This window comes from Crocodylus siamensis, chromosome 10 (assembly GCF_052110815.1).
Source record: "Crocodylus siamensis isolate JL-2025a chromosome 10, ASM5211081v1, whole genome shotgun sequence".
Lineage (NCBI taxonomy): Eukaryota > Metazoa > Chordata > Crocodylia > Crocodylidae > Crocodylus > Crocodylus siamensis.
Genome location: NC_143404.1, coordinates 61008931 through 61032844, shown reverse-complemented (window position 1 = coordinate 61032844; position 23914 = coordinate 61008931). Strand labels below are relative to the sequence as shown.

At 43.2% G+C, this 23914-nt stretch overlaps 1 protein-coding gene across 2 annotated transcripts; it reads left to right on the top strand.

Moving 5' to 3' along the window:
- The first annotated feature begins 30 nt into the window (after positions 1-30).
- On the top strand, positions 31-19804 carry DPM1 (dolichyl-phosphate mannosyltransferase subunit 1, catalytic). 2 transcript variants are annotated; one of them, XM_090064674.1, is made up of 9 exons: positions 31-248; positions 1896-1995; positions 5778-5811; positions 8573-8649; positions 8770-8795; positions 9971-10066; positions 11735-11803; positions 12094-12208; positions 19354-19804. In XM_090064674.1, exons 1-9 carry the CDS (start codon positions 136-138, stop codon positions 19456-19458), a joined length of 735 nt encoding a protein of 244 aa, XP_089920800.1. In that variant the 5' UTR covers positions 31-135; the 3' UTR covers positions 19459-19804. The 2 variants fall into 2 exon arrangements, with proteins under 2 accessions (XP_089920800.1, XP_089920801.1); XM_090064675.1 differs by lacking the exon at positions 31-248 and adding an exon at positions 896-1019.
- The last annotated feature ends 4110 nt before the right edge of the window (positions 19805-23914 follow it).

Genomic DNA, 23914 nt, shown 5'->3' with positions numbered 1-23914 from the left:
AACTTCCGCTTCCGGTCCGGCGCCCTCTGCGGCTCGCCCGCCCCTTCCGGCCACGCTAAGGGGAAGGGAGGGGCGGTCCGCTGTCCCCTCCCGCCGCCGCCGCCGCGCGAGTTCCGGGCGCTTTTGGGCCCCGCCATGGCCGGCCGGGGCTATGCCGCTGACAAGGTCTCGGTGCTCTTGCCCACCTACAACGAGCGCGAGAACCTGCCGCTCGTCGTCTGGCTGCTAGTGCGGAGCTTCCGGAGCAGGTGCAGGCCCGACCCCCGCTCTCAGCCTCTGCCCCTCCTCGCTTCCGGCTCCGCTTTACGCGTCCCCCGAGCTCGGGAAACCGCTCACGAGGCTCGTAGGTTGTCGCCGTGCTGCTCTGAGAACGGGGGCAGACTAGCTTAATCCGGTATCTTGTATTAGACCCAATAACAAATGGTATGATTATGTATTATTCGTTATTTATTAAGTATCAGACTAGTACAAGATACCGGATTTACCCGAAGACCCTCGCCTCGTGTAGGCCCGCGTGCTCAGCCACTCGGTGCCCACGGCCCCTCGGAGAGGGGACCAGAGATCAGTCCTGGGGTGGGGAGCCTGGGCGTCTGCTCAGGCCCACGGGGGTTTTCGCCGCGCGTCCACAAGTTCTGTGATCCTCCAAAAGGTTCCCAAACTCTGGTAGATTGTGCATTCCTGGTTTAAAATGATACATCCTTAAGTCTTACCAGCAAATTTTTCAGTTCGACCTTAAATTTGCTGGTGGGACTTAAGGTGGAACTGAAAAATTTGTTGGTGGGACTTTTCAGTATGACCTTAAGTCCCGCCGGCAATTTTTTCAGTTCCACCTTAATTCCCAGCGGCAGACTTGTGTGGTGTAAAGTAATTATCGTAAATCTGTTAACGCGCACCCCAGACCGGCGGGAGTCTGTGTAGCACTGGTGGTACATGTACTACAGGCTGGGAACCGGTGCTAAATGCTCCAGGACATCTCAGCTGGGCAGCTGTTGTGGGCCGGGATCCGGGCAGCGAAGGGAGTGAGCGCCTGGCTGCTTGTCAAGAAGTTTACAGCCTTGTGTTGAACTGTACAGGGCTGGATTTTAAACATCTTTTTTTTTTCTCTTTTTGTACTATTTCTCTGACAGACTTGAAAATTTGCCCCGAAATATAGTAGTTAGTTTTGATGGATAACAGTTAATGAAATAATAATGTTAACTTTGTTATCCCCCCTTTTTTGCTGCAACCCCTGCCCCTGCCACTGACTCATTCATGCCCGGCAGTGCTGGCAGACCTCAGGCCGGGATCGCAGGGCCCAGTGGTGGTGAGAGCCATGCAGACTGTGCACCAAGAGAGCCCCGCAGGCCGGAGGGGTGGAGCAAGGGGTGGACCCTGCCCCCCCACGCACGACCCTGTGCCTGGATGTTGGGAGCCACAGCTCTAGGTTATCTGTGCTAGGAAAACCTTTCTTTTACAAATGGAGAATATCACAGGCAACTATATTCTGCCTCTAATAGTGAACAGTGTTATGTTTCACTCTGATTAGTTAGCGGAACAAAATGACTCTAATTGGAAGACTTGCACTTGCCATAACCAATACCAGGGAAAGTACTCCTAGACCAAGGAACTAAAACATTTTTAGCATCCAGTCTCTTACGCTATTGGGAATGCTGAAATGAAATGTTGTAGGTGAGATAATGATCAGGCTGCTACTGCCGCAATTTGCTGTGAAGGAATTGTAGCTTGAGATGTGAGTGAAACAGGGTGCTATTAAATCATGCCTTGAATAGCTGTAGCACGTATCTCTAACTGCTAGTGAATCACTCAGTACTTTATCCTCAAGTTTCAAACCTTTTGAAATGACAGCTAGTGAAATTGCTTTCTCATGTGTTCTTTTAAAATTATTCTCATTTCAGTGGAATCAACTTCGAAATTATAGTTATAGATGATGGAAGCCCAGATGGGACACAGGAAGTTGCTGAACAATTGAAAGAGATATATGGATCAGATAAAATTGTGAGTTTCTTTTTTATTTGTTTGTTTACTTATTTTTGACATTTTATTTTGTTGTCACTTGGACATCATTTAAAGTACTTAGACTGGAAATCAGGAATCTTGGGTTCTACCTTTTGAGCAAACTATTTAACTTTTTTACCTTGGCTTACCCAGCAATACAATGGTGATTTAATAATAACTGCCTCACGAAGTGGTATTGAGAGCTTGTGAATAAATACTTACAAAATATTTTCAGTGCTTCATTTCTTCTTGTTCCACTGAAAGAATGATAATGATTGTAGCTGATCTGTTAATAGTTGGAAAGAAGGGTTAAGCGTAGTTAACATTCACTCTCACTTCCTTTGGCTGCAGAAGTGATGAAATCAGACAGATGAATGCTACTTTAATCTTGGTAAGATTACTGTTTTCAGTTGGAAGGGCGCTCGTTTCTACCAGGACTGTTAAAGGTATATTCACATCAATAAAGTAAAACAGTAGTAATAAATTATCAAAAGTATATATAGTAGGGCAAGTAATGCTTAATTTGCCCCTGCTCTATGCATATTTAAAAGTGTTTCTGTTCAATGATAAAAGTATATAAGTTTAATATGGTCTTAGAACGAGCAGTTGTAAGTTTTTAAGGTTAGGTTTATGAATTTAAACAGTTTTTTATAAAGATGATTTTAGGAGCAGTAATGTAGGAAATTTAGAATCTTTCATTAAACTTTTCTGTTGCTACTTTATGTATCACCAATGGTGCTCAAACTCTGGCCTATGGGGTCATGTCATCTGGCCTATAGGTCAGCCCACAGGTCTGGAAATTTGGGGGTGGGAGAGCAATGGCAGAATTAACTGCTATGGTTTCCAGATTCACAGCAGTTGCCACTGCCACCACTCCCCCATCCCCAGATTTACAGATCCATGAGGAGCCCTGTAAGCTAGATGACAGCCCTGTGGGTGGGGTTGCTTTGTGACTGGATTCAGCACATGGAGCCAGGCCACTGTAGCCAATTGTACCTGCATCCCAGATCTGCCTATGAAGTGGCCGCATGCTGAATCCGGCCCATGGGGTTGATCCTGCCCACAGAACCGAGTCCATGGACTGGTCTCATGCCACTCACCTGTCCTGTGGGGTCAGGAGGCATTTATATCAAACGTATCAACTCTAAGACTCCAACTCTGCAGGCCAACCCAGGCAACAATATGGAGTCCCAGAAATTTCTGTGGGAACTCCACGCTGGTCTAGGCATCCATCTACCCAGATATAACTGGAGAAGCCTAGGAGGACCAATACAAATCCATTCTGGGTGTTTGTTAGACCAATTTTCTTGGGTCCAGTTTCTTTCAACTGATTACAGGTAGTGAGCAAAGCCAGTGTTCTCACTAGTGTGCAAAGTTCCACACTTAAATAACTTGATTCTATTTTCATTTAGTAAGTAATAACTATATTCTGGGCTGAATGAGTTCCATTGCTGAAGGCCAAGACATTCTGAGAAAATAGATGATGAATCAATGAATAGTTGCTATTGAATTGGTCAAAGTTTTTGATTTTCTTAAATTGATGTTAAATTACTACATAGTCTCATAAAAAGATTCTGGAAAAGAGAAGAGAAACCAAAATAACCAATCAATAAGAACTCAGATGATTACTGTCTTTTTTTCAGAGGTTTGTCTTTGTCCTTCTTTGGCTTTCACTCCAGTATTTGTGACCTTTCAGGCACTTGTAACAAAAGATCTTTTTTCAGACTGTTGTCTGAAGTTTGGCTCCAAAGTTTGTGTTTAAATATTTGCTTTTTTGTCAAACTGTTGAGCATCCACAAGCCCATACTGATGTTAGTGCAAGTTTTAGGTTATTCAGTGCTCTTAAAAATTGGATGGGAATTTATATAGGGACTAATGTACCTAAAGTACTGTTGTTGTTGTTGTTGTTGTTGTTGTTGTTGTTATTTGGGGAGATCTTGGCTTGGAACTGAGAGATGCTGAGCAACCAGAATTTCTTGTGACTTTCCCTGGAACTGACACTGGTCGGTATAGGATCCAAGGCCTAGGTCAGTCAAACTAAAAAACTTCAAAAATCTGAATATTCAGTTGGTTTGCTTGACTGCCTGCACAAAAGCATAAAGTGTATGTTCACTATAAACTGTATATTCAGTTACTTCAGGTAACTCAGTGTTTGTCAAAATTGGAGTGGAGGAATGAGTGCTCTTTGTAAAAGAGTATTTCAAAGCAGGCAAAGGAAAACCTTAAAAAAAGAAAGAAAAAAAAAAACCTACTAGAGTGCCTCTTTTACTCCAGAAACACCATGTAAGCCTATAGTAAGTTGATTTATAGTCTGGTTTAGTTAGGGTTACCGTACATCTGGGTTTTCCCAGACATGTCCTCTTTTTGGGTTCTCCCATCTCCATCCAGGCAATTTTTTAACATATTAACAAATGTCCAGGATTTTGCTTTGCTTAGCATCAAAGTTTTTCCAAGCACTTCCTAGCTTGCTGAAAGCAAGGAGCTGCTTGGGCCTGGGGGTGAGTGATTAGAGGCAGGGGGCATCACATGCATCTGTGCACACATGTGCATGGCCAGCATGCAGCCAGGTGGGGGTGGGAGCAGGCCCAGGAGCTAGATGCAGGTAGGTTGTGGGGATGGGGGTTAGAACGCCGGGGGTTGGGGGCTGTTCTGTTCGGGATGCGTGTGTGGAGGGGATGGGTGTGTGTGGCGGGGCAGGTGCCTGCTGGTGCTGGGGGAAGCTGTCTGGGCTCTGGGGCAGCAGGATGGGGGAGGCACCTGCCCCTCCAGCAAGGGAAAGGGCGGGGGGCTCTTTGGGGGCAGCAGGGAGCTGTGTGGCTGGGCCGGTGGCACCAGGGTTGGTGCCTGTGCTCGTAGGGGCAGGGCTGGGGGGAGCAGGGGGCTGTGGGTTGGCAGTGAGGGGCACCAGTAGGGCTGGGGGGCAGGGGGCTACAGGGGCAGGAATGAGGGGCACTGGCAGAGCTGGAGCATGGTCAGGGCAGGGCAGGGCTGTGGCTTGGGAGTGAATGGCACTGGGGGGTGGGCAGGGGGCTGTGGGCTGGGAGTGAGGGGTACTAGCATGGTCTGGCGGGGTCAGGGTACTGTGGGTAAGGCGTTAGGGGCAGTAGCAGGGCTCGGGTAGAGGCTGTGGCTTGGGAGTGAGGGGCAGGGCACATCATTGCCCTTCCCCCTGCCCCCCCCAATTGTATTACTCACCCCTGGATAGGTGTCCTCTTTTTTGAACCTGGAAATACAGTAATCCTAGTTTAGTTACATAGTATAACCTCATAAATTCAGCATGTTTGGGACCAAACACCTGCTGGAAATTTGAAAGCCGGAATGGTGGCCAGTTGAGGTGTGGTGGGGAGAGGGAGTGGCAGTGGCTGGTTCTAGCAGTGGCCTCACGTGGAGCATCAACACAGGATGGTGGATGGCGGTGGCAGCTGCTGTGTGCAAGCTTCCCTCTCCGCTGCTCTAGGATCAGCTGCTGCTACTCCCTGATTTGCATATTTTCAAGAAGTGCCAGATTTCTGAGAATTCTTGGGGGGGTTTTATTTATGAGGTTATACTGTATATGCCTAGTTAATGTAAATGTTTCTGTTGAGCTGTATTTACTTAGATTACTTTGATTTTTCTGGATTATATAGGATTTTAGAAGAAAAGAAGGGTCTTTGATTACTTATGCGCTCTGAGCTATGGAGTATTGAGACTCTACTAAAAGCGTAAGAAACTGTAGTCATTACAGTAGATAACTTTTTATTAACATATTAACAAAATATTTCTTATCTTAATATATCTTACAGCTTCTAAGACCCAGAGCTAAAAAGTTGGGATTGGGTAAGTACTCATTAAGCTACTACTGGTTTAGGATAAAACTCTTTTTTTGTAAATTATGTAAGAATCATAGTGAAACCCTTAACCGATGATGCTTTTTTCATCGTGTTATAATAAGTAAACAAATTTCAAGGGACTTAACCACATATGTTAAATCACAGTGAACTTACAGACAGTTCCCCACAACCTCAAACCGGCAAGCTGTGGTCATGGCTAGTCTACTTAACTATGCTTTCCTGTTACAATTATGTTTGTTCTTGTGACAAAAGCAGGGACCTGAGTTACAAGACATAAATGCATGCCCCAGTGACTCAGTAGGGTTCCTGCAAATTTAACAGTCTGCCCGCACACAGGAAGTTACAGAATCAGGGCCTGCAGAGCAAGACTGTTTCCTCTTATGTGTTTGCAGAGACTGGGAACAATTAGGCTGTAATTGAGTAGGATTCTAGTGGAACTCAAATAGCATATCTCTTAGGGTCCAGTCCTGGAAGGTGCTGTGTACTGCCCTTTCCTGTTAACTTGCTTGAGGTGAAGACACTGAAACTTGTTGTAAAAGTTGTTTATCACATGCCAGGAGGTACCCAAAATGATGTGCTGAAATCAAATGTTCCATTTGATATAGACGATGCAGGCTTAGACTTTCTGTAGCTTTACTACTTCTCCAGACTAGGCAGACCTTGTCTACCTTTCATTATGTTGCTTAAAATAAGCCTAATGTGTTTGATAATTATTTATACCCCGAGTAAAACAAAATTCACAAAACACAGTCTATGCACTTTAGTCTGTTAAGGTCTATGTCTCCTGTGACAAATGTCTTCCCCTTCCCTATGCATGAAATGGAAAAAGTGGTAGAATGTAACGTTCTGCTTGTGACTTATTGGAAATCAATGTTTTTCCTTCTTGCTGAATGCTTTGGCTTTTCCTACTCCCATGTGCTGATGAAGCATTTCATATCTCTTCACTGAATTGTATGCAGTTATCCACTAGACTCATGGGAAAAGGTTAACTAGAGCATGTTTCAGTACACACGGGAGGGTAAAAGTTCTAAGTCCGATACTGAATACTCTTGATCTACATTTGCATTTTATATATGACTCTATTTAGATGTGAGGCTCCACAGAAATTTAAGCATTTTTATTTTCTGCCTAATTTTTATCTTGATTTTGGATTTGATCCTCTCTTCCAAACTGCAAAGAGCAAAGTCCTACATTTGTTAAATTTGGCTTGGTTCAAGGTTTTTAATGCACCATGTCTATCCTGCAATATGTTTATTTGCTAATTATACACATAGCATTCCTGGCTTGTAATTTTTCAAACATTGTGGGAAAGAGATGAGGCAAGCTATTCATTAACTAGGATTTAAATTCCCTATGTAAATGCTTGATGTGGGCAAGATGTTTGTTTCTTTGTTTGAATGACATCTACATTTTAGAAAAGTTCACAGGAGATCAGCAAAATGAATTTTGGCATAGAGAAGAATGTGTGGTAAATTTTGATCTTCATTGTAGCTTCATTGGACACCCTGTGGATTCAAAATAGCATAACTGAAATCAGAAATCAGTCTTCTTGAGGAAAACATTTTGATACCTTTTTTTTTTGTTCACTTTCTAATGCAGAATTAATCAATATTAACCAATACATGTGAGAAGGTTAAAACACAACAAAACTGAAAATAAGGAAGAAACAATTTTTTGGTTGGGCATTGGAAGACAGATTTTTATTCACAACGACTATTAGAACAAAGCAAAATGGTAGATATTACTACCAGAAATTGTCAATTATCCAGGGGTTGATTATCCAGAAAATCAATTAACTGGAAGGCTTTGCAATAACAAACCCACAGTTGGGTTTTGCTTGTTGGTGAGGCAACTGAATTTTTTATTTATTAGTGCTTTGAGATTTTTTTTTTTGTTTAAGCAAGTACAGTCATTATAGTTCTAAACACTTCTTGCTACCATTTTTATATATCTGATTATCCAGAACAATGAAAATACTAATTCTTCTGGCTACCTGACATTCTTCTGTAATAATATATCTTAAGGTTGGAAGGTAAAATTTTCAAAGTACTTGCCAGGTCCTGTGCAGAAGCATAGTCTATGTCACAAGAAGTCTGGCCAGCAGAGTTTTGAATGCAGCCATGCTGAAAGATCATCTGTGGGGACAAAGCCACTTCTCTGTCAGCAGAGTTATACCACCTCTGTTGAGTAGAGAAAGGCTTCTGCTGCCGTCTGATTTGCAGGTGGCATATATAAATGCTTCCATCCCTTCTTCCAGTTTTAGCTGTCCCTTGAGAAGCTGCTGCCTTCCCAAGGTACATTTTATGCTTTGGAAACACAACTACTGTAGTGGATGTGCTCATGGTAACATGGGCTAGTAGTGGTGGCTACTGGATGCCACTAGAACTTCTGCTAGCAAAGGTAGGTAAATATATATGAGTTCTTAGGCTCCTACATGCCTTAGGCACTTTGGAAAATGTTACTTGGAATGGCTACCCACTTACTGAGTTGCATTGTGCAGGTTATTCCTGCTGCAGTAGAGTTGGTCTTACCAGGTCTTATATGTATAAAATATAGTGTTGAAAATTATAAAGAGAAGAAAAACATCTTTATTTTGAATGGTGATTAATGAATTAAAGAAAAACTTTGTAAGTCTTTACATAATCCCATCTCTGGTACAATTTAGGAAGTTTAGAGACAGCAAGTAGATCTGGTTTGAGACTGAATGTTACAGTTGTGACAAAAATGATCCCTCCTGTTTTCGTCAGGCACTGCTTATATTCATGGAATGCAGCATGCCACGGGGAATTTTATTATTATTATGGATGCTGACCTCTCGCATCATGTAAGTTTATCATCTGTGTTTTATAATTAGAATTTTTTTAAGTTAACTTGTACTGACTTCAGCTTTTCTTCCCCACCCCACTTCCCTTTTCTTTCCTCATCTGCCTGACTCGTATCTCAGCCAAAATTTATTCCGGAGTTCATCAGGTAAGTGTCAGTTCTAATATTTGGGGTATAACATTTTAAGTATTTGAGTTGCAATATTAACATCTGAATGCCTGGCATTACTATATGACTAACTCAGTGCAGTAGAAAAGCTCTTCCAGGACTTTGCACCAAGTGCTATGAGAAACAGGACAAAGGTTCAAATAGATCTAATAAGGACCAACTGTTCATAAGGTACCAGTCACGAAGATGTATTAATGCAGGGGTAGGCAATGTTTTTTGGCTGGAGTGTTGAAAAACACCACAATGCCTACCTCGGAAGGTGCCCGAATGCCGGCATGGCAGGAAAAAGAAAATGTGCCCCCTGCTCCCCATCCAAAGCCCCTGCCCCACAGCTCGGGCTCTGTGGCTGCCAGCAGCTACCCGGGCTCTGGGTAGCTGCTGGAGCCTGATCTGCTCCCAGCAGGGCTTGCAGCGTCCCAGCTACCTTCTGTGAGCAGCCTGGGATCCCAGCTGGCAGCAGCTCCCCAGAGTTGGGGGAGGCTCCAAACAGCTGTGCCGGGCTCCAGCATCAGCTCCGCACCGGCATGTACAGGCGCGCCTCGGAGAGGGTGGTGGGGGAGAGGCAGCGCAGCCCCAGTCTCTCCCCCCCTCCTGGCACGGAGGTGATGAGCCCGGCAGAGCTATTTGTAGCCCGCCCGGGTTCTGGGCAGCTGCAGCAAGCAGCAAGCAGGCTGCAAACAGCTGTGCTGGGCTCCACAGCTCTGGCATCAGCTCCGTGCTGGCGGCGACTGTGTGTGCACCTCGGGGAGGACAGCCTGCCCTGAGGTGCCCGTGACTCTTAATCTTCTTGTTGCTGCCCACTTATGTAATGAAAGGATTTTAATATGTATCTTTTCAAAATCTTCATTTTTCATTGGACACAAATCTTTTTTTGCCATCAAAAATATCTAAGTAGGTCTATATAAATTATTCATGAAGCAGTCTTTGAAATTCTGTTGCACAGATGGCAAAAAAAATCCTTCGATGCTGTGCAATACTTCTGCTTTTTAGAAGAATGTTAAGAGAATGGTGAAAGTATTTAAAAATACAGTGCTAATCAGCTGCCTAATTGTTACCTTCACGTCAAATTCTCTATTTGTTTGAGGGTTTGAAAACAATTTGTTGGCTTCATATAATAAGTCTTCCTGTTCTGAAATCCTTTCTCTTTCATATAGAAAGCAAAAAGAAGGTAATTTTGACATTGTATCTGGCACACGGTATAGAGGAAATGGAGGAGTGTATGGCTGGGATTTGAAAAGAAAAATAATCAGGTTGGTATTCTTACTCATGCATTTGCAGATGAAATCACTGCTAAAAACTTCTTGGGAATTTCAAAGAAAAGTTTTCTCAAACCAACAAACTGTTGAGCCTTTTGTCTCTGAAACGTCTCAGGGGTCGCAGTTACCTTCTGTACAAACTGAAGTGAGCTCCCTAGGCTGAGTCTAGTGAATGAAGTTCCCATCATAAAATTATATTTAGTAGAGTAGAAACTTTGCATAGTTTGATTTTTTTTGGCGAAGGCAACATCAATAACAATGAGACTGCATTGAGGAACTGGACCATTTAGGGTAGAGTTGAACCAGCATTTTGTATAAATCATAGCAGTTTGGCCTTGCAATATCAGCTTCTGCCACTGCATTTCTTCCCAATTAAATAGGGACATTCAATCAAACAAAAGTTGTGCTAGCTTTTTTCACCAACTGCAAACTAGTTGTAGTAAACCTCGTTTTGGTTGTGTTATCTGTCGGAATTAGGACTTATGTAGCATAAATCTTCATATTAACCAACCTAAATAAACTTTAAATCTTGCTAGAAAATATTACAATGGACAGTTGGAAATGATTTTATCCTACAGAAAAGAAAACAGTGCTGTCAAAATCACTTAAGAACATGGAGATTGGCCTCTCAAGTCTGTAGCAGGCTTGCAGCAATTAGGGGCCTATCAGCAAGGGCAGATCTTTTTTTCTCTCCCATACAAAATCTTGGTCTTGTAATGCATGGTTTTTAAAGAACAGACATAGGTTGAGTGAACTGGTTGGTCCTTAGAACTGGTGTCATTCTAAAAAGAAGGCAGATCCCACAGCTATTATGTTTAACTTTTTTATGGAATAATTACTTATTGCTTTGTCAGTCTAGATCAGGGGTGAGCAAAATGGTAGATCTGGCTGGCAGTTGAACTCCATTTCCCAGCAGCCCTGGCTCCCAGCCAGTCTCTGTGATCGCCCAGGAGAATGCAAGCATGACAGCGTGGGGGCAAAGCCCCAGTTCTGCGGTCCTGCGCTGTCGTGACTCTGCGCTCATGCCCTCATGCTCCCAGGGTCTCCATGAAGACCGGTGCTGGGAGCTGAGCGCTGGGAAATGGAATCTGCCATGGGTGTGATCCAGCCTGTGCGTCTAGATGGAATGGACATTGAAAAAGAGGTGGAGAGATCAAAGTGGACGTTCCTGGGGGGAATCTTCTTAAGTACTCAGTCTCTCTGTGTTGAGCACTCTGTATGTTTTGTACTTGGGCACAAGTCTGGAGTGCCATTGCTAGCACTCTCTTACCACAGTGCCTAGGCAGGTTTCAGCTCTCATGGCTTCAGCTGATGTGATGTATTTTCCAAGACTGGAGCAGTTGTTCTCAGACCTGAAACTGACAGGTATAATTTGTAGTTATACATGATAATTCTCCTATAAAGGATGAAAAAGGATGTAAACTTGGCTTTTTTAAACCCCTGTTCTTTTTCCACAATGTAGTAAATTTTTTTTGACTTCCTATTCAGCACTTATTCATCCAATCTAGTTTAGCAAAAATATTAGCTAGATAATTGTTTCCATATAAAATGATACCATTCTTCCCTTTTTTTGATAGTGCTATATTCTTTCGGTGAAACTTTGCTTGTTCTGTCTAACCAGTATATTTTGATTGTTTTCTAACATTTGATTGTCTTTGGCAGTCGTGGTGCCAACTTTATAACTCAGATTTTGCTGAGACCAGGTGCATCAGACTTAACAGGAAGCTTCAGGTATGTTTGTGTTGGCTTTTTATAGCTGTAATTGTATTGCAAATGTCTCAGTCGGTAGCCCAGAGGATGCAATAATAACATACCTATTTAATGAGTACTATTAAATTCACCTAGGTAAGTGAACAAGAAAGACTGAAATTACTAAAGGTACTGTTCCTAAAACTTTTTAGTAATGATACTTAATATTAATATAGATAGGTTGCTTTGATTACAATAATTGTGCAAAGAATCTTGATATCTAAAAATCAAAGTTGGGCTACAGGTTTACATTTAATTTTAATTATTTACAGGTTATACAGAAAAGATGTCTTGGAGAAACTAATGGAAAAATGTGTTTCTAAAGGCTACGTCTTCCAGATGGAAATGATTGTTCGGGCTAGACAATTAGGATACACCATTGGAGAGGTAGAGTAAAAGCATAGAAAGCAACATTTCAGTTTTATGTTACAATGCAGATGCCGACTTAGAACCACAGAAGTGTCCTTGCAGATTTACAGGGTATTCTCAAACAAGGAAGAGGGAGTTAGGCATGCAGTTCCACTTTTCCAGTTTATTTGAACCTCATGCCTGCAATCAAGCTGTCCTTTCACCACTACTGAGTTGTTTCTCAGGCCTTTTCCTCCTCCTACCTACATTTCTCTCTGAACACAATCTTACTGATTTCTTCCAAGAGAAAATTGATAAAAGATGACATGAACTTCCCTTCCCCCACCTGGTAACTCTTCCCAGAAGCTTCTAGTTTGCTCCTGTTAAGCCCCTTCCCTTGCATCCTCTATCATCCTTTTCCATACTCCTCTTTCTAATCTCTCACAAACAATTTATGTATGTCAAAAAAAAAATCCTCCACCCCTTGTCTCTCTAACCCACTTTCCTCTCTTTCTCCAATCTCACTGAATGTGCCATCAACAATGGCTGCCTGGAGATCCTTTCTTCCAGTTTCATCCAAGCCCCTCTCCAATCTGACTTCTGCTGCTTGCACTTCACTGAATTGCTCAGGTCTGTTGTGACCTTTCCATAGCTAATTGCAAAATGACTACTCCATCCTCATCCTGTTTGATCTGTTAGCTGCCTTTAGCAGTCAACTCAAGCTCGTCTTCTAAACTGTAACCATCCTTGGTTTGCATGACTTTTTCCCTCTCCAGATTATCTCCTACCTTTTTGCTTTGTCTTTTGGCATATCTGCTGGAGGACCTTCCTCCTTCCCACCATCAACTTTCTGCCAGTGGTCCACAGCGCTTAGTCCTCGTCTCCTGTCTCTCAGCTCTGAGCAGTATTCCACAAACGCACATTTCAGCTGCTGGCTCTGGTACTGACAGCTGACACCTCTATCCCTTTACTCCAGATCTGTCTCTGGCATCTCCTCATGCATGTCTGCCTTTCAGCTCAACCTAATCATGGCCAAACCAAGACTCATATACCTCCACCTTTCTTGATCAGTGAGTGTGCTACACGTGCAAATGCTGCTGGATGGGTTTACTCTCCAGTAATTTACTGTGGAGTAAATCCACCCTGGACAGGCATCTACATGTGCAGGCATTTGGGAGCAGATTTGCTCCCAATGGGATCAGCCTGGAGAGGGCTGTTCCCACTCTGCTCTGCCCTCCTACAGCAGCCTGGGTGCTAATCCAGGGCCTGGCAGGGATCATGGGCTAGGAGATGGCTGTCTCCTGGCAGGGGCTAGGAGATTGTCTCGCCCTGGGCTTCACCATCAGAGCCCATCCCAGCAGCAGGCAGCTCCTGGGGGCAGGGAGCAATGTCCCCTTTTCCCAGCAGCAGGGGGCTCCCAGCCCTGGCTCCACAATCGAGGGCAGGGGGCTAGGAAAGAGCTGTGGCGGTGGGGCAGGTCCAAGACCTCTGCCAATCTGCCAGTGGGGTAGCTAGCAGTGCACCTCCAGTGGACAGGAATTTCCCATTCAGTAGGGTGTAGCTGGGAGCTGTCCCACTGGTGGGGCACCTAGCAGTGAGTCCCACGGCTGAGCCTGGAGTCCCCACCCAGTCATGGGCTCACTACTAGCTGCACCTCCCCCACAGCTCTTTCCAGGCCCTGTGCCTTGATTGCCCAGGAGCTATCCCAACCTGGGGCAGGTCCCAGCCAGCTCCAGACTGGGCAGGGAACTCTCCCTGTGTAGGGAGCTTCTGGGCCCAGCTCTGTGATAAGAGAGATGTCAGTGTCCCTCTGCCCCAGCAGCAAGGAGCTCCCAGCTCTGCAATTGTGAATAGTGGCTGGGAGCTCCATGCAGCCGGAGCAAGTGGACATTGTCTTGGCCACCTACACGTGTTCTACCGCACAGTAACTACTCCACAGTCAATTTGCTACCTGCATTTGAGGTAGCATATTTACTTACGCAGTAAAGCATCTCATGTAGACATGCCCACGTGGGCCTGTAAAATCACAGAATCATAATTAGGGTTGGAAGGGATCTCAGATGGTCTAGTCCAACCCCCTGGTCAAAACAGGACCACCCCTAACTAGATCATTCCAACCAGGGCTTTGTTGAGTTGGGCCTTAGAATCTCCATCCTTGGAGGTTTTTACCACATTTCTGGGTAACCCATTCCAGTGCTTCACCACCCCCCTAGTGAGAGCATTTTTACTAATATCCAATCTAAAACTCCCATGCTGCAGCTTGAGACCATTGCTCCTTGTTCTGTCATCTGCCACCACTGAAAACAGTCCAGCTCCATTCTCTTTGGAACAACCCTTCAGGTAGTTGAAGGCTGATATCAAATCCCTCCCTTAGTCTTCTCTTCTGCAGACTAAATAAACCCAGGTCCCTCAGCCCCTCTTCAGAAGTCATGTGCCCCCCATCCCTTGAATCATTTCACTGACTTTCACTGGACTTGTCCACATCCTTTCTATAGTGGGGGACACAAAACTGGACACACTACTCCAGATGTGGCCTCACCAGTGCAGAATAGAGCAGAATAATTCCTTTCCCTCGATCTGCTGGCAGTGCTCCTACTAAGGCATCCCAGGATGCTGTTAGCCTTCTTGGCAACAGGCACACCACTGACTCATATCCAGCTTATTGTCCACTGTAACCCCCAGGTCCTTTTCCACAGAGCTGCTGCTTAGCCAGTTGGTCCTGAGCCTGTACTGGTGCATGGGACTCTTCTGTCCTCAGTGCAGGTTTTTGGACTTGTCCTTGTTGAACTGTGTAAGATTTCTTTTGGCCTGATCCTCCAATTTGTCTAGGTCACTCTGAATCCTAGCTCTACCCTCCAGCATATCTACTACACCCCGCAGCTTGGTGTCATCTGCAGACTTGCTGAGAGGGTATGCTTCATCCCATCTTCCATATCATTAATGAAGATATTGAACAAAACTAGCCCTGGGACTGACTCCTGGGGCACTCCACTTGAAACTGGCTGCCAGGTAGAAATTGAGCCACTGGTCACTACGCATCGAGCCCAACAATCCAGCCAGCTTTCTATCCACTTTACAGTCTGTTCATGCAACCCACCCTTCCTCAGGTTGCTTGCAAGAATGCTGTGGGAGACTGTATCAAAAGCCTTGCTAAAGTCAAGGTATATCACATCCACTGCTTTCCCTGCATCAACAAAGCCAGTTATCTCATCATAGAAGGCAATCAGCCTGGTCAGGCATGACTTGCCCTTGGTGAATCCATGCTGACTCTTCCTAATCACCCTCTTCTCCTCCAAGTGCTTAAAATGAATTGCTTGAGGATCTGCTTCATGATTTTGCCAGGGACTGAGGCAGGGCTGACTGGTCTGTAGTTCCCTGGATCCCTGTTTTTCCCTTTCTTAAAGGCACTACATTTCTCTTTCCCAATCATCTGGGACCTCCCCCAGTCACCATGAGTTTTCAGAGATAATGGCCAGTGATTCTGCATCACATCAGGCAACTCCCTCGGCACCCTCAGATGCATTGCATCCAGCTCATTGCATCAACAGTTACACGTCCAGCTTTCTAAATAGTCCCTAACCTGTTCTTTCATCACTGAAAGCTGTTCACCTCCTCCCCAAACTTTGCTGCCCAGTGCAGTAGTCTGGGAGCTGACCTTGCCTGTGAAGGCCAAGGCAAAAGAGGCACTGAGCACTTCAGCCTTTTCCTCAATGTCTGTCACTAGTTTGCCTCCCCATTCACTCTGTCATTAATTTGCCTCCACCCACACTTCCCTTGATCTTCCTCTTGTTGCTAACATACTTGTAGAAACCCTTCTTGTTACCCTTTGCATCCCTTGTTGCTGCAACTTCAGTTGTGCTTTGCCCTTCCTGACTACATCCCTGCATGCCTGAGCAGTATTCTTATACTCCTCCCTGGTCATCTTGTAAGCTCTTTGTGTGTTTAAGCTCACCAAAGAGTTCTCTGCTAAGCCAAGCTGGTCACTTGCCACACATGCTGTTTTTCCTGTACATGGGGAGGTTTTTTTCCTGTGCCCTCAGTAAGGTTTATGCAACCTGAGTCTTATCTTTAACTCCAGTTTATCTAGGTCCTAGAGTATGTCTAAATTTGCTTTTTGCTTTCTATGTATTGTTTTTTTTTATTCATTCACACAGCTAAAATTATCCTCAAAGGTCTTACTACCTCATTTCCCAAGTACTGCAACCTCCTTTTTCTGGCCTTCCTAAATTAAACCTTGCTCCACTCATATGTTTGGAATGCTGCTACAGAGATCACTTTGGCCATGTCACCTCTCTTCACATCTCTCCACTGGTTTTCCCTTCTCTACCAATACAAATATAAGCTACTTGCCATCACTTTCTAAGCTCTTTACAGGATCTCTCTGCCATATGTCTCATTTTATCCTTGGGGCATAGGACTATCTTTTGTTCAATTTGTACAGTGCCTAGCACAATGAGGTCTTGGTGCATGAATGAGATTCAGAAATGATACAGTAATACAAATAATACATAATGAATCCTATTGAAATTCAATGTAGTTGAGTGCCCTGCTCACTCAAGCTCATTTTGAAAATCTGAGCCCTAATGCTTCTGTTTGCTTAGGACTTAATTCATTGCCCACAATGTAGAGTACCATTAGATCGAGCCTGTTGTTATTCTGATTTGTATACAAACCATAAAAATTACTGCCTGTCCCAGACTCAAAACATCCCTGACACATTTCAGATGTGCAGTAATAAATCATAGCTATTAGAACCTAAAAACATTGAACTTTCGATGTGCTCTGTGGAAGTGTTCAAATCATTACAGATATTTGAGGCCCTGATTTTTCATAAAAATTTAGCATGTAAATATATGTACAGACCAGGTGATTGCAGATGTCAGTATCTACTTAGGGACATTTTATGTGCAGTGACTTGACTTTGCAGGCTGTTACAAAACCTGCCCATGCAGTTGAAGTTCAGTTGTGAATACAGTTTAAAATTCAGTTATCAAAGTTTTAATATGACACAACTCTCTGGCAAAAGCAAATATTATCTAAGCAGAGATGACAGCTGAGAAAATTGAGACCTACCATCTTAAAAATTGTACAGTGTGAAGTACTTTCACATTCTGTACCTAGACAGTGTCATGATCATCTCGGCTTCATATTGCTTTCTTTTTTATTCCACATCTAAAATTCATTCTGAAGTACTAGGTATGTCTTTTTTGGGATACATTTTAAGTTGTGGATAGAGCGTCCACACTGACATAAGTTTCCCCTGTTAAAATATGCAGTGCACGCTTATAGAAGAATTCTATAGGGGGACTTGTGTATTTAGTTATCATCACATTGTGGTATGCCTTCCAAATGCCTGTGTATGGAATGTCAGTCTTCCTTGCCCACGGAATGCCACTTCAGGCATCTACACTGTTTGCATGACAGCCTGGAGCCACCAATTTTATTTTTTTTTCCTTTAGGCTAGCTATGGATAACAACTAGGATGCATGCAAGTGCCAAAGGGACCCTATTAAGAAAGCTAGGGGAGTCTGCTAGATGTCTTCGTTTGTGGTTTTTGCTGTTTTTATCAGAACGGCAGAATTGTACCTGCTGACAATTGCTTTGGCCTTTTTTCTGGCCTAGACTGCTCTGCCTGGAGATGTGAGAAATCCTCAGTTCTGGCATGACAACAAGGGCGTGGTGTGTTTTTGTGTTCTACTTGCCAGCTGATTTCTGGTTGAAACTGCCAGCTCAGTGTAGAGCCAATTTTTTATGGCTTCTACAGAAATAATGTTGACTCGGGGCCCTGCTGTATCCTTATTTAGCACATAAATATATTACAGGCATTCTTAAAATCCTAATATCATTCTGGCAAAATAATTGACAGGCAAATGTAGTTAGTTGGGTGAGATACTGCTTGCAGTGTTCTAACCTTTCACAGAGAACAAGCAAATTTGCACAACATCAAAGATTAACTAAGGGAATGAAAATTTCAGTGCTTTTAAATGACCATTTTTCTCCCCTATTAAAAGGCTTAAGAATCACAGACAAAAAACGGATATTGCTTGCCAAACGTGCACTGAGTGGAATTGCTGTATATAGCTGTGCTCTTAAGTCTTGGTAATGCTCAGTGGAATGCTGCTTTATGACTTCCTCTTGCACTAACATCCACATCGAGTAACCACCTGCTTGTGCCTTCTGGTTTTGTTTGCAATACCCCTGCCTGGATCACCCAGACAATCCCAATGGGCCATCCCTGCCTGCAGAACTGACTTGAAAGAAATTTAGTTTTACTTTGTGAAGGAGGTTGGTAGGGATTAGTAGGCTTATTGGAGCCTGCAAGGTTCCAGCTTCCTTATCTTATTTTGGAGAATGACTTATCCAAATTGCTGTAGCACCAGCTACTGTGTTATGCCATATACTCTAGTGTTTTTCAACCTTGGGGTACTATTAAGGCTGCCAGACAGAAGAGTGAGGATAAAGAAAGCAGCATGATCCCATGTTTGCTCCTTCTTCTCACAAGTGTTCTCTCTGGCTACAAGGAAACTGCTGGGCAACACCTTGAAGCCTTTCCGTTCCTAAGGCAACCTGTAACATCCATCCATCCAAACCGTGGATTCTAATATTAGCTTATACACCAATGCTTCCCTTATGCTTTCTTGCTCCAGAGGAACTAAACACTGTGAGCACAGGTAGCCTCCCTCCTCCTTTATTAGGCCAATTAAGGAAGTCTGTATTAGACAGCAGGCAACCTTCTGGTGAACTGGAGGAAGCAGGATTGAGAGGATAGGTGTCATTCAAAAAAGGAATAAAAATATAAAACTGTTCCACACAAAAGGAAGAAACAGAGACAAAGGCAGGACAAGGTAAGACTGAGCACGCCTGTCATGGCATTAGGGGGCGCAACGGGAAGACAGCGTACGTCTACAAAGCAGTTAAGTAAGCTTCAACAACAACTGTTCAGAACCACCAAGCATAGCTTCTGCCCACCTCTGGAGACTAGGTGGTTTTGCTACATCTCTTCAACAGTTAATTACACAATTAAATCTGTAATGGTTTAGTATTCTTTACTCCTGCCTTGTTCTAAATTTAACATAAAATGCAAAATCCAGTTTTCTGAACTTGTGCTTCTGCTTTCGTTATGTAATTTCCAATTTCTTTTTATTAATGTCCTGAATAATTTTACAACTTGTTTGTTTCAACAGGTTCCAATATCATTTGTGGACCGTGTCTATGGAGAATCTAAACTGGGAGGCAATGAAATAATCTCTTTCTTAAAAGGACTGTTGACTTTGTTTGCTACTACTTAAGTTTACTTTAGACTAATCTTTATTTAAAAGTAACATTTTCTTGCGTTATGTGTAACTTTAATATATTCTATAGCAGAAGCTCACTAATTTGCCTAGTGACCAAAACACTTATTTGCAAATTAGTGATAAAATGAACCAAAAATAAGAAGAAAATATACAGATGTCTTCAGATGTAATATACAGTATTACAGAATATTCTTTTTCTAATGAAATGATCTAGTATATTTCTGAACTGTTCAGAATTAATACATTGTAGTAGTTTGTTTGTTTGTTGTTTAACCCCAAAATCTTAATAATGAGACTGTGCTTAAATTCTGAGCAATTAAATCTTGTTTGAAAAATGGAATGATGCTTTTCTCTGTGTGGGCCAATTATGAAGTATGCAGGTTACCTAGAGTCTACTGTGAGCAGGAAGATGCAGTATATATAAAGTTTTGTTCTGGTAAACTGTTTTTGCTCTTACCTTATACTCTAGATTAATAATAAAATTCTCAGAAATAGACTTATAAACAATTCATGAATAAATATAAATGACCTTTTTAACAAAACTTGGTTGCATGCATACATTAGAGATGAATATTTTTTTTCAATTGAGTTAATAATGGTTTTAGAACCAGACAACGAAGGATAAAGTAAGTATAATTTATAAGTTATCCTTGCTTAGCGGGTTTTCGATAGTTGGAGTTTATTTAAAGTTTGTGCCAATCAGCATTCCTTATTTTTTCCCTTAGTTAATCATTATAAAGCATAGAAAGTTCATTTCTACAAAACTGCCTTCCATGGGAGCTAGAGAAAAAGGGACATCATGTAATATGATAACAAGACTGGGAAATTTAGGGGATTTCTTAATACATATAAATAAAGGGATTTTTTTTTCTTTGTAAACTTGCTACTAGATAGATATAGCTGAAACATTAGGGGTTTCTTTAAAACAGAAATACCATATCTATAAATGTGTACTATTCTAGTTTTGTGTGATAGCTAATGTAGATCACTGTCTCTTCTAGATTTTATGTGGTGTAGTCAAGCATCTGTTTGGTGGTGAGAAAGTAGAGGATGCAGTCATTAGAAGACTATTAAATGCATATAAAAAATTATATCTGAACCACTTAAGAATGTGACTGTAAAGCATGAACACCAATTTATGTCACATACGGTACTACTTAGTTCTGTGACCAGTATGCATGATACTAAAAATATATTCATTATAAAGCCTAAATTTTGGTTGGAGGGGAAGCGACCCAGAATTCTAATAATGCATCAGCAAGTCTACTTAAATGCTATTTGTACCTGTTCATTTAGTTTGGGATGTGAGACCATAGGAGTGAGTTTTAAAAAACAAAACAGCAGATACAGTTGTAGATGTACAGAAGTAGATCAATTAACATTTGGAATATTCACTCTGAACAATCCATGTGATTCATATAAGCAGTTTCTAACTAGAGTTTTAAGGCTGAGAGGCCTACCATCTGTTGGTGCCATTTTGGTTTTTGGTATCCTGCTGCTTCCTTAAAGTTACACAGATTGCAATGTTTTATTGAGTTTAAAAGTTTTGTAAGCATTCAAAGCAAATGCTTCACATTTACTTTGCTTATTTGTAGCTGCAGCTTTTTGAATTGGACCACAGCTGGATTTGATTTTGCCATCCATGTTGTGAAATTTTTGTACAGCAAAAGCTGCCTTAACCGGTACTTTACAAGTCGGCATGTGCTATTAACCGGCATGCCAGCTTGTAAGGTAAAAGCAAAACCGCAAGTGCCCACTGTGGCACTTCGGGTTTCGCCAAGTCTCCACACCCTGGGGCAAAGCAGGCTGTATGGGGCCTGCTTCCCTGTCCCTCAAGGCCTGCAGGAGGGTCAGCGATGTGGCAGGAGAAGTGGTAGCCCGAATCAACTGGCATATTTTGTTATCCGGCACCCCCCACTCCCCATGGGTACCAGATAACAAAGCTTTTGCTGTATATGACATTTCAAACAAATTTTAGTCATAATTCATATACTCTTAATTTAGTGCAGTCTAAACTCTCTAGCACTGCATGGCACACACAATGGACCCTTTCATCTGCAGAATGAAGTCTTCAATGAGCACGTCCCACCTGTGTACCTCACTTGCAGTATTAGGCCATAAACAAAATCTAATTATTTCTGTATTTACTTACAGGTTTTAATATGTGCTCAAACATTATAGTTGTTTCCATTTCAACTTAAACCTGTAAAAATCAGCTAAACTTAGGATCACAAATACTTGCATATTTTCTGAGCATCACTGTCTAAAAACCTGGCACAACACTAGAACATAAACAACTTTTATCAAAACAAGACATTTCTCACTTTGCAGAGTGCCACTGAAATTGTCAGAGAAATCTAGAAACCTAATCAAAGGAAAAGCCATAATACATCCCCACAGCACTGGAGAGTGGGTGGACAGCCAGAGGGTCCTTATGAAACACCAGATCTTCACCAGATAGAAATTCAACTCCTGGCAAAAGGAGGTGTCCAAAGCTCCTTATGTTCCAGAACAGATTCTTATTCCTGATCAGGGGTTAGATCCCACTGCAGCAACACTACTTTAGAGGCACAGGTTTTTTGCTGAAGGGAAATAGGTGAATGGAGAAGGGAGTGTTGAAAGAGACTCTTTAGTCCATGTGTATGGACTGAGTAGCCAAGGAGAAATGGGCTCCTTTTTAGCTCAAGGTTTAATGAGAGGTTGCAGAGCAGCTGTATTGCAGTGAGCCACTGTCCTTTATATAATAAGCAAATTCTAGCCTTGCTCCCATAATGGAAAACCCCACACAAAGTCTGTTTGCTCAAACTTTATGTATAGAATAAATGCCACCAACTGTTGATCAGGAGACCTACTGCAGGTTACCAAGAGAAGTAGCTAGCCTTGTTTTGGTCTTAAAGCCAGTCGATTGTATCATGTCTACTATATGCAATTTCATGTATTAGCACAAATAACGGTATGCTAGTAAACTCCGCCCCCCCCCCGCCCCATATAGGACTGAACTTACTGAGATCTGAGGAAAAGATGTCTTTTCAGTGCCTGGGTTGGCTGATAATGAGAAAAGTCCACCAATTTTGATGAGACCTAGCTGCTGCCACCAACTAGAGTGCTGAGGGCTCAAAATCTAACTTTGATGATGAAACTAGATAAATTTGTAAAAGGGCTTAGCCAGCATCCAAATTAATGAAGGTTCAGCTGTGTGTGCTAACAAGCTTCTATATAATTTCTGTGAATAAGAAAATTTCTGGAATGAGAAAGCTTTTGCCAAGTATTCCACCCATAGAATCAATGAGTCGGAAGGGACCTAGACAAATCATCTAGTCCGACCCCCTGCCATGGGTGGGAGGGGTCACAAGACCCCAGCCAGGTACCTATCCAGTCTCCTCTTGAATATTTCCAGGGAAGGTGAGAGCACCACCTCTCTAGGGAACCTATTCCAGGCTCGGGCCACCCTTACAGTGAAGTAGTTCTTCCTAATATCTAACCTAAACCTATCCTCCCTCAGCTTGTGGCCATTGTTCCTGGTGACGCCAAGGGGGACCTTGGTGAACAAACTTTCCCCAAGTCCCTGCTGGTGGTCCCTGATAAAGTTGTACGCAGCCACAAGATCCCCCCTCAGTCCCCTCTTGTGGAGACTGAAGAGATTCAGGTCCCTCAGCCTCTCCTCATAGGGCTGGCCACGGAGGTCCTAAACCATACGAGTGGCTCTCCTCTAGACCCTCTCCAGGTTCTCCACGTCCCTCTTGAAGTACGGCACCCAGAACTGGACACGGTACTCCAGCTGACCAGCACCATATAGAGGGGGAGCAAGACCTCTCTGGACCTGTTAGTGATGCCCCTGTTGATGCATGACAGGGTGCGGTTGGCTCTGCCTATTGCTTCATCGCATTGGTGACTCATATTCATCCTGGAGTCAATCCTGACTCCAAGATCCCTCTCTGCCTCTGTGCTGTTGAGAGGGTCAGCCCCTAACCTATACCCATAATGCTGGTTCCCTCTCCCCAGGTGCAGCACCCTGCACTTGTCCTTGTTGAACCACATCCTATTCAGATCCACCCACTTTCCAACCTATCCAGGTCTGCCTGGATACGGTCCCTGCCTGCCGGTGTATTCACTTTACCCCAAAGCTTGGTGTCATCAGTGAACTTGAACACGGTACTCTCCACACCCTTGTCCAGGTCACTAATGAAGATGTTGAACAGCACCTCTGGGGGGAGTCTGTTCCAGGCCTTAGGGGTTTGGACAGTAAAGAAGTTTTTCCTCATGTCCAGCCTATTACTGTCTTGCAGGAGTTTGTGATTGTTGGACCTTAACATCCCCTGGGGTGCTCTGGTGAACAGGTGTTCCCCCAGATCCTGATGTATACCCCATATGTACTAATAGGCTGCCACCATGCTACCCGAGCCTGCGCTTCTCCAGGCTGAAGAGTCCCATAGCTCGCAGCCTCTCCATA

Coding starts and splice junctions, on each gene's coding strand:
- DPM1 (XM_090064674.1), top strand. CDS start 136: ATGGCCGGCCGGGGCTATGCCGCTGACAAGGTCTCGGTGCTCTTGCCC. Junction 8,650..8,769: donor ATGCTGACCTCTCGCATCAT/GTAAGTTTATCA, acceptor CTCGTATCTCAG/CCAAAATTTATTCCGGAGTT. Junction 12,209..19,353: donor TAGGATACACCATTGGAGAG/GTAGAGTAAAAG, acceptor TTGTTTCAACAG/GTTCCAATATCATTTGTGGA.